The following is a 13,839-nucleotide window of genomic DNA, read 5'->3' on the forward strand; positions in this document are numbered from 1 at the left end:
CTCTGAGATCATTGGGATAAATAAGGCTCTACTAGCACTGTCTTTTTAGTGTTAGCGAATCAGGCATTACTTTATTCCTGGCCAGGAGAGGGGTGTGTAGGTGTGTGTGTGTCTGACAAAATCATGGTCTCTACTCTGATGCAGATACCGAACTTCTATGTTTACTTATATATGTATATTTACATATGTATTTTTAGCAAACAAATTACTGTTCACTGGTTCTAAATTACAGGATTCTCTTTCATTAATTAGTATTCTGTCTTCTATTGGATATTGATTTCTCACTTCTCTTCCAAATTAGTCTATACTTTTCAGTTCTTTTATTATCTTTTTTCCAGGCAGGGACTTTACAGCACACATACTGAGTCTTCGTTAACCTTTTTTTTTGTCTGCTGTTTTCTGCAAAATGTCCTTATGGTCCATAAATTGTGCACTCCTTGTATCCAGTTTCACCAATAGACTTCTCTTCTTTTAAGCTTTGTTAATTGAAGCGTATCAAGGTTATTCTAACAAAACTTAAAAGAGTTTCGGTGATTTTCCCAAGCTGTGTGCCCAAAAAAAGTCGTTTACGGCAACTTTGATAAATGCATGCTAAAACTGGTTTTACACCCTACTTATAATATACTGGTTACGATGATCAGAGAGGTTGAGCAACTGTCCTTCATGGAAAGGCTGAGAGAGTTGGGATTATTCAGCTCAGAGAAGAGAAGCTTCAGGGTGACCTAATTGTGGCTTTCCAGTACCTGAAGAGAGCCAACAAGAAAGATGGAGAGGAACTTTTTACAAGGGCCTGGAATGACAGGACAAGGGGAAATGGCTTCAAACTGAAAGAGAGCAGGTTTAGATTGGCTATTAGGAAGAAATTCTTTACCATGAGGGTGGTGAGACATAGGAACAGGTTGCCCAGAGAAGCTATGGATTTCCAATCCCTGGAAGTGTCCAAGGCCAGGTTGGATGGAGCTTGGAGCAGCCCGGTCTAGTGGAAGGCATCCCTGCCCATGGTAGGGGGTTGGAACTGATCTTTGAGGTTGCTTCCAACCCAAACCATTCTACAATTGTATGATAAAAGTACTTATTCTGTCTCATGAGAAAGGTAAAGCTGTGTATGCATCACTGGGTTACAAGGGAAATGGGATGGTAGGCAGGAGCAGCAGCCTTGCTGGTTTGTCATTGCTGGTGCTGGAGTACAAGACAGAAAGAACTTAGATTAGTATCTCAGGATGACAGCTAGAAAAATACCAGGATTTCTGAACAAAACCTTCGTACTGATGTATAGGAGATGCTACCTGAATATGAGGAAGAAATTTACTGTGCAGAGACCAAGACTGGAATGGAATGTCCAGAGAGGGTGTGGAGTTTCCCTCACTGGGGATATTCCAGAACTGTCTGGGTGTAATCCTGTGCCCTCTGCTCTGGGTTGACCCTGCTTGAGCAAGGAGGTGGGACCAGATGAGCCACTGTAATCCCTTCCAACCTGCCCCATTCTGTGATTCTGTGACTCCCTAATAATGGTGAGATGAATGTTTTCCAAGCTGGAAGCGCACCCCCAAATGCATACAGCCACAACTCAATTACCATACAATCAGAAAGTACAAGTGCAAGCCAAGGAGACACCCAAACTGTGTTCAATGAGAAAATGGCACACTGGAGAAACTGGTTGCAAAGACTAGAAGAAATCCTGGGTATTTATTCAGAGAGACAAGTTTTCTACATTAATTCAACTATTAGATATTACTAAATCAAAGCCAGCTTTGTTTTATCTACTCATGGCTGCTTTTGATACTGCATTTTTGACTCTTGATTGCCAAAGGTAAGGCTAGTGACAAACAGCACTAGTCTTCTTCTCTATGAAATCTGGAAAGCTTCAGATTTAAAAAGAAATAAATCACTTCTGTTCAAATGTTTTGCATTATTGAAGGGAAAGTTGTATTTCCAGAGAGATTTGAAGTGGGCAGAGAGCACATTTCCATGGAAAATGACCCAGTCTGCAACATCAGCACCAAGATTGTCATGGGACAAGTAGTTCAGCTCAGTCCTATGGAGTATCCTGAGTCCTTTGAGTGCTGCAGAGCAAACTAGGCTTTTGATTTTCTGGGAACAGGACTGCATTTCAATCATGATCTTACTCAAATAGTTGAGTGGAGAGGTCAGGCAGTCTCTGGGAAGTAAGAGAAACACAAACCCACTTTTTGTGCAAAGCAGATTTGAAATCAGGAAAACTGCTTTTATCTTTTTCAAAACCTAGTACTACAGGGTTAGCTTGCTGAGACATCAAACTAACAAGAGGTAGTTCTTTATCTGTGTGCAAATGCAATTAACAGCAAAAAATTCCCAAATAATTTTACAGATGTTTAGCCACAGAACTTGTTCAGTGCATTGATCAACCTGCTCTTGTCTCAAACAATAGAAACCATCTCAATTATCAAACAGACAGTGTTATGTTCCATTTGCTTGGTAGAATTTTTTTAATTCCTGTTTGCTGGTTGAGAAAGCTGATGCTGGCTGCTAGCTGAAGTATTATTGTGACAATTTTATCCTGTGGATAACAAATTTCATGTCGCAGTCTGACAATCAAATAGTATCCTCAAGTCAGGGCTGCTCCCAGCCAGTAAGGACTGGATTTGAAGCAACAAGCTATACATGTGATCTTACTACCTTGTGGAATGAGAATTCAGCTTTTTGAGTCTTCTCTCTTCTGTGAATGGTAAAGGTTTTAAAAAGAAGTAACTCCACACATCCATCTGATTTGTTCATATGTAAGCCAGAATACCAGCGACCAAGGTGCCTGTGAAAAGCAAACACTGAAGTTAGAGGCGTAAAACAAAAGTAACCCAATAAATAAACCCATTAGATTAAACTGTCTCTCTTTAAAAATCCTATTCTTCAGTTCAGTCTCACACTGCTCAGATTCCCAGAGAGGTTCCCAAGCCTCTTGTCTGCCCAGAGAGGCTGCGAACTCCCCATCCCTGTGATGCCTTACGTTTTAGCTTTCATATTTTTAGATTCTGTGCTGCTTTGGTGTGTAACTCTGAGCTTCATATTAAGTGTTAGTAAATTCTCTTCACAGTGTAGGTAGACAAAACAATCTTTTTCCACCTTGAGACCAAGGATAGTCAAAAAGATAAAAAATAGGCCCAAAAATTTTAAACAACAGTGAATTGAAGAGAAAAAACAAACAGGATGGGACTTCATAACCTAAAGCTATTATTAGACAATTGACTCCAATATGCAAGTAGACCAAAAAACTTATAAAAAGTGTGAGACCTCATGACTGGTCTTCCATTTTGTGACCATTTTGGGTCCATCTTTGGTGTAGCCCTGGCCAGGCTCTTGTTCTGCCCAAGGTGGATCTTTTAAGGCCTTTTAATAAATGCCTATTTTATCCTTTAACTATCTACTCTCTGTTCTAGGTCAGCCTCTCAAGGCTTCACCTGGAAATGTTCAAGGCAAGGTTGGACAGGGTTCTGCGCAAGTGGAAGGTGTCCCTGCCCATGGCAGAGGGTTTGGAATGAGATGATCTTTAAAGTCTCTTGAACCCAAACTGTTCTACAATTCTGTGATTATGTCTTTCATACAAAAATTGTAACATTACATGGGGTTAGGGCTGCGTCCACACTCCTCATATTTTAATGCTGATTGTTCTTGTAAAGAGAGTTAAAAAGCATGTACCATTCTCATCCAGGTTGGTATAAAGCCTTTGTACAGAGACATAAACCCTTCACCCTGGACAGTTTGAATCAAGCAGTCCACAGAAGATTTATAGAGCAGACCTCTAGCAATGTACAAAGAGAACAAACAGTATTAGGATTAGAAATACACAATTTTTAGAAAAACCTATCCCTCTCATAAAAATAATTTGTAGCTGATGTTTTTCTACAAGCCAAAGCACTTTTGTAAGCTCCTTGGAGTCTAATCCAGAACTGAAATCCACTGGTTATGCTTAGGTGGCCATCACAACACCCCCCAGATATTTACTAAATCAGTAAAATCATCACCAGAAAGAGGAAGAGCAAATTATTGACTCAGCACTTCACTCCCAGTGAGATCAGTGAGACCCATGGTTTCAATGTGCTGCTGAAAAGTTGGTCTCTGAAATGTCCATACCTTCCCTGCTTATCTCTTGGCTGGTTCATTATCCGGGTTTTGACCACGTCAGCAGGAGTTCCCAGAACAGCTGCTACCAGCCCGGAGCAGGCACTGCCAACAGCAACAGATACTTAAGGAAGAAACCAAGATATATCATAAAAATTTCAGCATTGTGATTCCAGTTTTTATAATAAAGATATCTATAAAAAAAAATTATATATATATATATATATATAAAATCATGAGTAATAACTCATAACATAAACTAGGTTTGGACGCTTGCTAGTGCTGCTCTTGCTCACATATCCTCCCAGTGCCAGCTGCCCTCACTTCTGTGTGCAGTTCTGAGTCAGGGATGAAGGACCCACAGTAGGCAATTCATAATACTGTTTATATAAATAGATTTTTTCATCACGTGAGAGAGTAAAAGAGGATGTTCTGCAGAAGTTGTATCACTGTGCTCCCACAGATTGGAGCGAAGATGTTTAAATGCACCAACAAGGCACTTCTAGTGAGGGCAGTTTTGCAGCAATGGTTGCATCCTTTCTCTTGTGTCTTCTATAAAGTGATGTTCTCACAGGAAAGAAATAATTCTAAAGCTGCATTTCATCAGCAGTATCAAAATCAAAGAATGGGGTCTTCTGCTGGCACAGAGAGGCAGATGAAGACAGCAAGGCTGGAAATGCTCCACAATGGAAAAGGGGTAATTGGGGAATACGGCACCTGCTAACACTGTGAGTCACGCTATTGTCCACAAGTGTTGTGTTCAGAAGCAAAAAGTGTTTCACTGAGTCATAAGTGGTTAGATCTGTAAAGAGGATAATGAGAAAAAACAGCACCGTCAGGAGTGATTGATGTCTTCGCTGTTCACGACACAGGATATTCATTTCCATTGTGGCTCCTGCCTTTGGCACAGCTGGCATTCTGCCCCCAATTTTTAATGAGGGCTGTGGCAACTGAGTCCTGTCTTTAGACATGTGGGTACATTCTCCTTTCTGCTCCCATCTGCTCTGATTTACCTTACAGATGATGCTGAGCTGTATCTGGGTGTTCCTCACCAGCCGTGTTGTTGGTTCAGCTTCTCGGCTTGGCCTCAGACCTGCCTCATCACCACACACTTCCCATGGATCTGGATCTTGGTGAAGCCTGGCTGCCTTTGCTGGCTCTGCCCTGCTCACCTCACTTAGGCACTGGCTTGTGGCTGGTGAGGTCCCTGCTTTGCTGGACATAGGACCACTTCAGCTCCTGGCTCACTTTTCCTTAAACTCAGGTAAAAACTGTTACTTTTAACCCATTTGATTTCCACAGGACCAAAACACAGGTGCACAAAGCAGAGATCACCTGCAGGGTGCTCCAAACAGGCCCCCAGTGAAGGTAATCAAGACACTAAGACAAAGGCAGCAGCTGAACTCCTTTTTCTTAAAGCTTTGGTGGGGCCTTAAGTGCTGCAGGCCAAGTTAGTCCATTTACCTCCCATATTCACCAGAGCAGCCCTCTGGACATTTGGTACCCATCCAGCCCAAAGTCCCCTTACTCCTCCTTCAGACAGGATCTTCAGAAATGCGTGGTGCACGCCCCGAAACCTGAAATCAAGATGCAACTTGTGGGTAGACAGCCCAACGAAATCTTTGCACATTCTAGTACTTTGCTGCACCAGGTCCTCACATAAGATTAGGAATTTATACCTGCAAGGATCTGGCCCTCTAGATCCACTTTTGGATCTGTCTTTGACTTTCATGCCACAATATTTTACCAGCACATATTAACTATGATACTGTTATATTAACTGTAATACTGTTTGCCTTGCAAAGCAGTGATCCGGTCCCTAACAGAAGACAACCCTTAGATCCCACACTGGGTTACAATACCAAATGTACGTGACACCAAATGATGGCAGCAGGCTGGGATGGAAAGAGCAGCATGTCCTGGTATTTGCAGGAGAATCTCAAGCCCTGCTGTGTGCCAGCCTTCCCTGTGCCTGTGCATCCAGGATGAGCCATCTCCCTCGTGCTTTCTTCCATCTTCAGACAGCACCCTTCCCACCCCATGGTACGGTGCTGGCATGGACGTGCTGCAGCACGGAGGATGGGTTTGTGGTCCCTGGGACCAATACATCAGAATAAAGGAGTATAAATGGAATAAGGACAAAGTCTTGAATTCCCCCCTCTCTTCACTGCCCAGAGCCATTGGGTGCTCTCCCTGTAAAAGGGCACAGAGCAGCTGGGGAGAAGGGGTGTCAGAAAACACACAGAACCACACCCTGGGCCAAAGAGTGATCAGTAACAGGGAAAAAAACACCAGCTCTGAGGGGAACCAACCTTAACGGTTTTCCTTCCAACTTCCTTTTTCCCTCCATCTGCATCTGCACCTTCACCAGATCAGTTGGGCTGGCAAAAAACTGTCCGATGGCACCCGCAGACATGCCTCCAACCACTGCTTTCCTGCCAAATGGAGAAAAATTGTGCTCCAGAATACACTGAAAATCTTCACAAGTCAAGTGCTCCAGCTGAAGAGTTCAGCAGCACAGCCCAGGTGGAACAATTCTAAATGGTTATTCCATATATTAACAGCCAAAGTGAAGGTAATAATTGTGGTGGCTATGGGTTGTTAAAGTAGTCAGTAATATTTCTGTAATTTTTCAAAAAGGGTGAAAACTTACCTGGGGGAAAAAAAAAAAATAAACAAGGTTACATGATGCTGTTTTCGTAAGGTTTAAACTCAGGATGGCTAAGTACACAAGTAAGGGATGATACTCCATGTATTAGGACTGAATGCCCACCTGAAATTCCAAACAGCTTGATGATATATAAAACTGTTCTTTCTCTCCCACTGCATGAGTTGTGTTAATTTTGTGGGTCTATTTATTTTATTAAAATCAGAAATTTAAGTGTTATCTGCAGGTTCCTCTTCCTGTAGCATTAGGCATGATAAATATTTTGTAGTAGATTTTATCAATTCCATTGTAAAATCAGATACATTTTGGACCTAAGATTTGGCTGTAGGACTCCTACAGCGAGAACAATCCCTAAGCAAACAATAAATATACATGAATATGCAACATTACCAGAGAGGAAAGCTTTCACCCTCCACCCTGCCAAGCACGGAGTCACGGAGATGTTCATAAGTAACCATCCGAACACCAGTGTATACTGTGGAAAACAAAAGCAGGAGACAGTTCTTGGGTCTGCCATTTCTTAGGTCTGCCTCGTGAGAGAGTGATCAAGACCTTGGTTTATGACTCTCCAGAGCTTGCCTGTGTCAGCTGGTCACCGCTCTCATGTCTGTGATCAGAATGGGGAAAATGAGGGGTTTGCCTGGTGTCAGTGGGAGACCCAGGGCGTTTTAGCATCAAAAAATCTCTCTGGCTAAGCCACACATCTGCCAGGACGCAACACAGCTTTGCCTGCACCCAAAGAAGATGGGACTGCATCGCCTCCTTCTGGGCTGATGCCAAGCACAAAACCCCCGCAAGTGCTTTCGAGGTTTGTTCCTATCACCGTATTTCCAAGTAAAACACAGAAAGTTATTTGTGACCAAACATCTAATGCATTTCTTTTAAGAACTTGTATTTTTCCCTTGTGCTTGCAGCCTCATCTTTTTTTCCATCTTTTTTCCTAATCTGCCCCCACTTCCCTCACGTATAAGACATCTATTGTTCTGAGAACTCTCAGTGTCTGGACTTCCTGAACGAGACCTTCCTGCAAAGATGACAGAGAATCTATATTTTGTTTTCCCAGAAGCCAGAACAGGGCCATGAAGGACTGAGAAAGGGAAGGAAGAGAAGCTATTGATCTGGAATCTCGTATATTTCAAAGTGGGATTGCAGGCTAGACTGAAACGTCCTCACAGATATATTTAAAGTACAAGAAAATATGGCAAGCTCACTCCAAAAGGCTTGGCCACAGAAGGCGGGACCCATCGAGTCCCATCACGAGCAGATATTCACCTATGTGGCGGTAGACGGCCGGCGTGGCTCCTTGCCAGAGCTTCCGAACGCCCTCCTCCTGCGCGATTCCCAGCGCCGTGCGCAGCATCCCGCGGTACGGGACCGCCCGGCCGGCCGCAGCTCCATCGCGGCGCTCGGCAGCCTCACCTTGGATCTGCAGCCGGGTTTTCGTCAGATCCAGGGGAAATGTCACTGCGGGCAAAGCGCCGGGAACACACGTGAATACGAGAGCGGCTGCGAGGAGACTTCCCGTGCCGGGAACAGCTGCACCACAGCTCCCGGCCAGCGGCCAAGGGGCTGGGCAGGCACCAGCAGGGAGCAGGGGCTGTACCCAACAGGGTCCAGGAGATCCCTGGGGAAAAGGAGAATTCTCATCCAGGTCTGTTAAAAGCGGCTCTAGGCACAAGTAACTAAATGACATTCCTGTCAAACGCCCAGTCTTTCTCCCATATTTAGTTTTGCAGATTTGTTATGCAATAAGTGTACCTTCTGAGGGACTCTGAATTAAAAATCCTGTTCCAGTTACTCCCCCTGAATACAGACCAGTCATACCTCTCAATGGATCATGTGGCCTCTCCAATTCTGTCCAGCACACTGGCAGCACATGTTATGGTCAGGAACAACCCCACAGAGTTCATCACAATGCAGACACACATTCAGGCTCACCTACAAACTTACCTACATATCTGTCCTACAAACCACCCTAAAGCATGCTTGCTTTCTTTTTACAGGCACAAAAATAACGTTTAGCCTGTTACTTCTCTCACTGAAATAACTGAAATAACAGCAAAGGAGATCCAAGTTGATGTCAGCTTCCCAGGCTGCTCCTGAAACAATATGGATACATATTTGTGCCCCTCATTTCAGTGCCAGGCCAGGGGTCCCTGGCCACAGGCAATGGACCTTCCCAGCCTGTGGCCAGGAGCAGGGCTTGTCTTTGTCACCCTCTGTGACACACCAGGGTCCTTCCAAAGCAGGACTCAGGTGCTGGGGGAAGGCAGTCACTGCTCAAAGCCTCAGCAGATTTATAATCTATTTGTGCATTAATTTTGGTATTCATGTTTAAAGATTAGTAAGGATTGACAAGTTAAAAATCCTTAGAGCAGTGTAACTGACTTGCTATAAAGAACATGCCGGAAGATATTCAAAATAAGTTACTTGGTCACAAAGCAGTGCTACACAGATGCCAGTGGGCTTCTATTCCATGTTTAACCAAGCAGTTTTCCAACTCTATTTTTATAGGCATCTCCACTGTGACCAGAAATTTAAGAGTCGGTTTCTCTTTGATTAACCTTCATTAACTATGAAAAGGAAATTCCTGAAGGAATAAGGCCTTGCTAATAACTTAGACAACAGATCTGCCTGCCTCTTTAGTCTTTTTCTGAAACCCAGACAGTGAAAAGCTTAAATTAGTCACCACTGCACTGAGTTAATGACTGCAGCGCTTCGGTCTCCGAGGCAAAGATTTCATCCTTAAAAACCTTCCCTCCAGCCACGGCCATAGAACACTTGCAAGGCTTGGATTATGGAAAAGCCACAACTAGCACAGTGAAATGCAGATTTGCTGGAGCAGAACACTGAGGAATGAGGCAACCGGGGACTGATGTAAGTAACCACCCTGCCCCCCCGGTAAGTAAATTTGACCCCCTTCCCTCTCGGAAAACCACGGTGAGTTGTACCTAGTTCTGCCACAGCCGCTGCACAGGCTGACAGAGCGAATTTGCTGGCTCGGGGCCATCTCTCTGGAAGAGGTAAGCTCTTCTCTTCTTCTGCAGGTGACATCTAGCATCTCACATGAACCGAGGCTAACCAGCCACCCTGCCCGGGTGTGTCTGCAGCAAGAGCGGGCCCTAGCGCGGATCAGCTCGGGGTGGTTTAGGAGAAAAGCTGCTGAAGGTCATGTTTCTCCAGCGCCAGCACCGGGAACTGCAGCAGCCTCCGTGTCTTTGCAGAGCTGGAAGGTCCTCCCGCAGTGACACAAGAGAGGCCGGCGCAACAGGCTCCTGGGAAATGTAGTCTGTCACCAAGGCTGCTCTGTGCCGGGAAACCGGCACTGCAGGTACAGACACAAGCACGGTTTCGTCCATTATCGACATTGAAAAGACCAATTAATCATTAATGAGAGCTCAAGATTACGCGTGGGGTCTGTTTGCTTTGCAGGATGCTGTCATTGGCAGCGCTGCTTGGGAGCCCCAAACTCTGTTCCCGTGTCAAGCAGCTGCATCCGGGAGGGATTAATTGATCCAGATCTGGTTTAGTAAAAGCTGCATTAGCAACAGCTACGTGCCGAGCTGGGGCTGCGCATTGGGCACGTAGCCCTGCAGTTTGAACAAGGATACCAGCCAGCCTGGGATGGCAGAAATTGATCACTTCTCAGAGCCCTGAAGTGAAAAGTTTAAAGCTTTTCCTGGCTGAATGCTGAAGTCCTGTTATGTGCCAGTCCTAATTTCTCTAAAATTATTGTAGATCTAGTTAGATTCTCATCGTTAAAAAAAAAAAATAAATAAAAAAATAAAGAGGTATGCACTGTCCAAGGGAAGTTTTCCATTTATCATTATGGCTCAACTGAATCCCTCAGTTAATCATTAGCCATTAGTCAGTAATCCTCAAGCTGATTTGAGGATTTTTTTGGTCACAGAAACTTCTCCCAGAACACCTCCCCACATCTCTGTCTGACTGCCTAAAGCGTTGGTGTGTGGTCCCTGTCAAAATAATTCAGACAAATTAAGGGAGCATTGCAGGTGAAAGATTCAGTTGAAGTTGGATGAATCTGTCTCATTGGTCATCAGTAATTGGTATTAAATTGGATTCTTTTTGGGGTTAAAATTCATTAACATTCATGCAGGGATAAAACAAGCTCCTGACAAAGCCATGGTTAAAAATGGAGAGAGGGCATATTGAAATTGAATGCAAATGTGCCTGGCTTCATGGAAGGCATGAGTGGTTCAGATCCTGTTTCTGACCACTTCACGCAATCTGCTATGGCACTTTGTGCCTCCCTCCACAGCTGTTCTGTGGGCTTGGGTCAGCTTGTGCCACGCTCTGTTAGCCTGTGTATCATCAACTTGTAGTGTGGGGTAGAAAGGACCTCTAGAGTTCACCTGCAGTCTTCCTACAGTCCTCTGTCACAGCAGGGAGAGCTTTGGAGTTACATCAGGCTGCCCAAAATCTTTAGTCCCCTCCCAGGATGAGGGTTTCACAACCATCCTTTAGCTGTACACCTCTGGGTATAGTCTCATTCTGTTTTCTCTATGACCATGCTTTAGGGAGTGGAAAACAACAACTAGATGCCACCTTAAAGTAAACCTCATAGCATTGCAGCATTCTATGGAAGAAGCAGTTCTCCGTGGTCATTTTTAGCCTGAAGAAATAGATTATTTTAAAAACCAGATGATTGGGGGATGGCTGTGAAGAGGAATATTCTCCTCCCACAGGACCTTTGAAATGAGCCTGACTAGAGGTGGATGCTTGCGTGGACAGCTCTGTGAAGTGTGGAGAAGAGAAGGGCCAGAACTCATGGAGATCCACCAAACACCTGGAGTTTCTATATCCCTGAATCCTGAGACAGACAGCACCAGCAGAGAGGACTCTTCCTGTTAATTTATTTTGGTTCTCAGTGAAATGGAGTTTTCCGGTTTCTGTCCCAAGCCAGTCTGACCAAAGGCTGCATATGCAGGGAGTGTGGACTTGAGATGGGGTGGAAGCATGGCAGTGGGGTCTGGGACAGCTGTGTGCTGCTGGAGAAAGGCAGCCAGACTGCCCAGTGCCCTCACCTGTGCTTCTGTGTGTGTTCACATTAACCACTGCACAGCCTGAGGAAAGCTTGACTTTTTCCCCATCATACTGGTTGTGTCCTCCTCACAATAGTGCCTTGCATCTCATGTCCTTCACCAAATCATGCCCTAAAAGTACAACCTAAATAAAACAAACAAAAAAAGGCCAAAGCAAACAGAAAAGCCTATAATGAATGTCTTCACAGAGGCTTGAGGGCTTGTCTTACCTGTATACATAGATCACTTTAAACTCACTACTCAGTCAGCTAATGAAAATATACCATGCATATAATGAAAATATGCATTTTCTTCAATATTACAAGGTCTTTAGCTCTTTTATCACTTTACCCCTTAACAGCAAGATATATAATTTAATGGATAAAAGAAAACCAGTAAATAAACATGTAAGGAGCTGTGACAGCTAAACACAGAAGTGTAGAAATACCACAGTTAACAGTGATTTATCTGTTTATTCCAGGCAGTTTGCAAAATGGAGATTAACACCCTGTTTGTCACAGTTGACGTATGTGAGCTTGTTCTTCTGCTCTTACAACCAACATGTAACATCCCAAGGTATTTCAGAATGACTGTTTAATGAAGAAACATACACCTGATTTTCACAGCTCTTAACCTCCTACTACCAGGTGTATTTCTGCTGTGCTACTTTTACTGTACTGCCTGTCTGCACAGGCACAAAGGTTCCTGTTTGTGCACCCATTCCTGTATAGGAAGGGAGTTAAACTGTATTTGTATTTGTTTATTCCCACTGCCTCTTGCCCTTTAACTGGGCACCCTGAAAAGAGCCTGGCTCCATCCTCTTTGCACCCTCCCTTCAGGTGTTCATACACACTGAGAAGATCCCCCTGAGCCTTCTCCAGACTGAGCTGTTCCATCTGCTTCAGCCTCTCCTCAAATGACAGATGCTCCAGCCCCTTTTTCACTCTTGGCAGAGGATCACCTCCCTCAGTCTGCTGGCAGCACTTTCCCCAATGCAGCCCAGGGTGCTCTTGAGTGTGTTATAAATACATATTATAATATTGGCTTTTCACAAAATATTGAAATATATGTTATATATATATATAATATTAAAGTAATTCTGCTAGAGTTTTTTATTTCTATTAACTAAACTTAGGCATAGTAGTGGAATAGCTGATAGCTATGCTTGAACTGCCTGCTTGGTTAACATCCAATATGATGAAGACCCCTGCTACTGATGTGTCAGCTATCAGCACCTACCATCTGAGGAAAGTATGGACCAAAACCCAAACTGGAGATGATAATAAGAACGGACTGAAACCACAGCCAAGGAGCATGCATGCTCTAAAAAGGTGGTCCTGAGGAGGAGTCATGCTAGACAGTTCTTAGAGCATGTAAACTATTTGGAGAAAAGTTTAAATATGTGTAATTGTTACTGAATATGCAACAGGCTGATGCAATAGAAAAGATATATAAAGGGTGTCTCAGAAATAGCAGGTGTGCTCTTGGCAGAACGCCAAGCACCCAGACATTAAACTTTGCTTTATTTTTGTCTCCTCTTGTCTTTTATTAAACCTTTAAATTTTACCAGGAAGGTGAAGCAAAGTGTGAAGGTCCATCTCTGACTCGTGTTCAACATGGTGTCCACCAGGACCTCAGATCTGCAAAGTTCCTGTCCACCCCCTCAGCCTGTACTGGTGCAGGGTGTTGCTCCCACCCAGGGGCAGAACTTGGCATTTCCCTTTGCTGAACTTCATGAAGTCCCTTTTTTTTTTTTTTTTTTTTCTGTAGGAAAAGCTGGACCAGGAGATCCTTGAGGTCCCTTCCAAGCCATTATTCTCTGGTTTTGGGATAAGTCCCTGTCTGCCTGTTTTCCAGCCTGCTGAGGTACCCCTGAGTGGCAGCACACTCATCTGGTCTGTCAGCCACTCCTCCTGGTTTTGTGTTCTCTTCAAACCTGCTGAGGGTGTGCGGGGCTAGATTCTGACAGCACTTCCTAGGGGTTTTTTATACTTAATGTATTCTCTAATAATTTTGATGTGCCACTTTCACACATGG

At 44.0% G+C, this 13,839-nt stretch overlaps 1 protein-coding gene across 4 annotated transcripts; it reads right to left on the reverse strand.

The window, feature by feature from the left end:
- Positions 1 to 127: 127 nt before the first annotated feature.
- Positions 128 to 9,990, reverse strand: SLC25A27 (solute carrier family 25 member 27). 4 transcript variants are annotated; one of them, XR_001331864.2, is made up of 10 exons: positions 9,712 to 9,990; positions 8,033 to 8,224; positions 7,151 to 7,235; positions 6,405 to 6,527; positions 5,557 to 5,669; positions 4,810 to 4,894; positions 4,105 to 4,197; positions 3,670 to 3,772; positions 2,656 to 2,785; positions 129 to 2,158 (listed from the first exon to the last, which is right to left on the reverse strand). XR_001331864.2 is itself a non-coding variant. In XM_014257660.2 (9 exons), the coding sequence occupies exons 1-9, from the start codon at positions 9,812 to 9,814 to the stop codon at positions 2,123 to 2,125; spliced, it is 960 nt and encodes a 319-aa protein (XP_014113135.1). In that variant the 5' UTR covers positions 9,815 to 9,990; the 3' UTR covers positions 128 to 2,122. The 4 variants fall into 4 exon arrangements, 3 of the variants coding, with proteins under 3 accessions (XP_014113135.1, XP_005528818.1, XP_014113136.1); XM_014257660.2 differs by lacking the exon at positions 3,670 to 3,772 and having other exon boundaries at positions 128 to 2,158; XM_005528761.3 differs by lacking the exon at positions 129 to 2,158 and having other exon boundaries at positions 2,437 to 2,785.
- Between the last annotated feature and the right edge of the window lie 3,849 nt (positions 9,991 to 13,839).

This window comes from Pseudopodoces humilis, chromosome 3, assembly GCF_049639895.1.
Source record: "Pseudopodoces humilis isolate 2021_Gansu_Grassland_sample_001 chromosome 3, ASM4963989v1, whole genome shotgun sequence".
In the NCBI taxonomy this organism is placed as follows: domain Eukaryota; kingdom Metazoa; phylum Chordata; class Aves; order Passeriformes; family Paridae; genus Pseudopodoces; species Pseudopodoces humilis.

What these genes read in the sequence shown, in the direction of transcription:
- SLC25A27 (XM_005528761.3), bottom strand. Translation starts at nt 9,814, where the DNA reads ATGTCACCTGCAGAAGAAGAGAAGAGCTTACCTCTTCCAGAGAGATGG. An exon ending in TTGGAAGGAAAACCGTTAAG is followed by an intron (nt 5,670 to 6,404) that starts GTTGGTTCCCCT and finishes TCTTGATTTCAG; the next exon opens with GTTTCGGGGCGTGCACCACG. An exon ending in CCAAGAGATAAGCAGGGAAG is followed by an intron (nt 3,773 to 4,104) that starts GTATGGACATTT and finishes GTACATTGCTAG; the next exon opens with AGGTCTGCTCTATAAATCTT.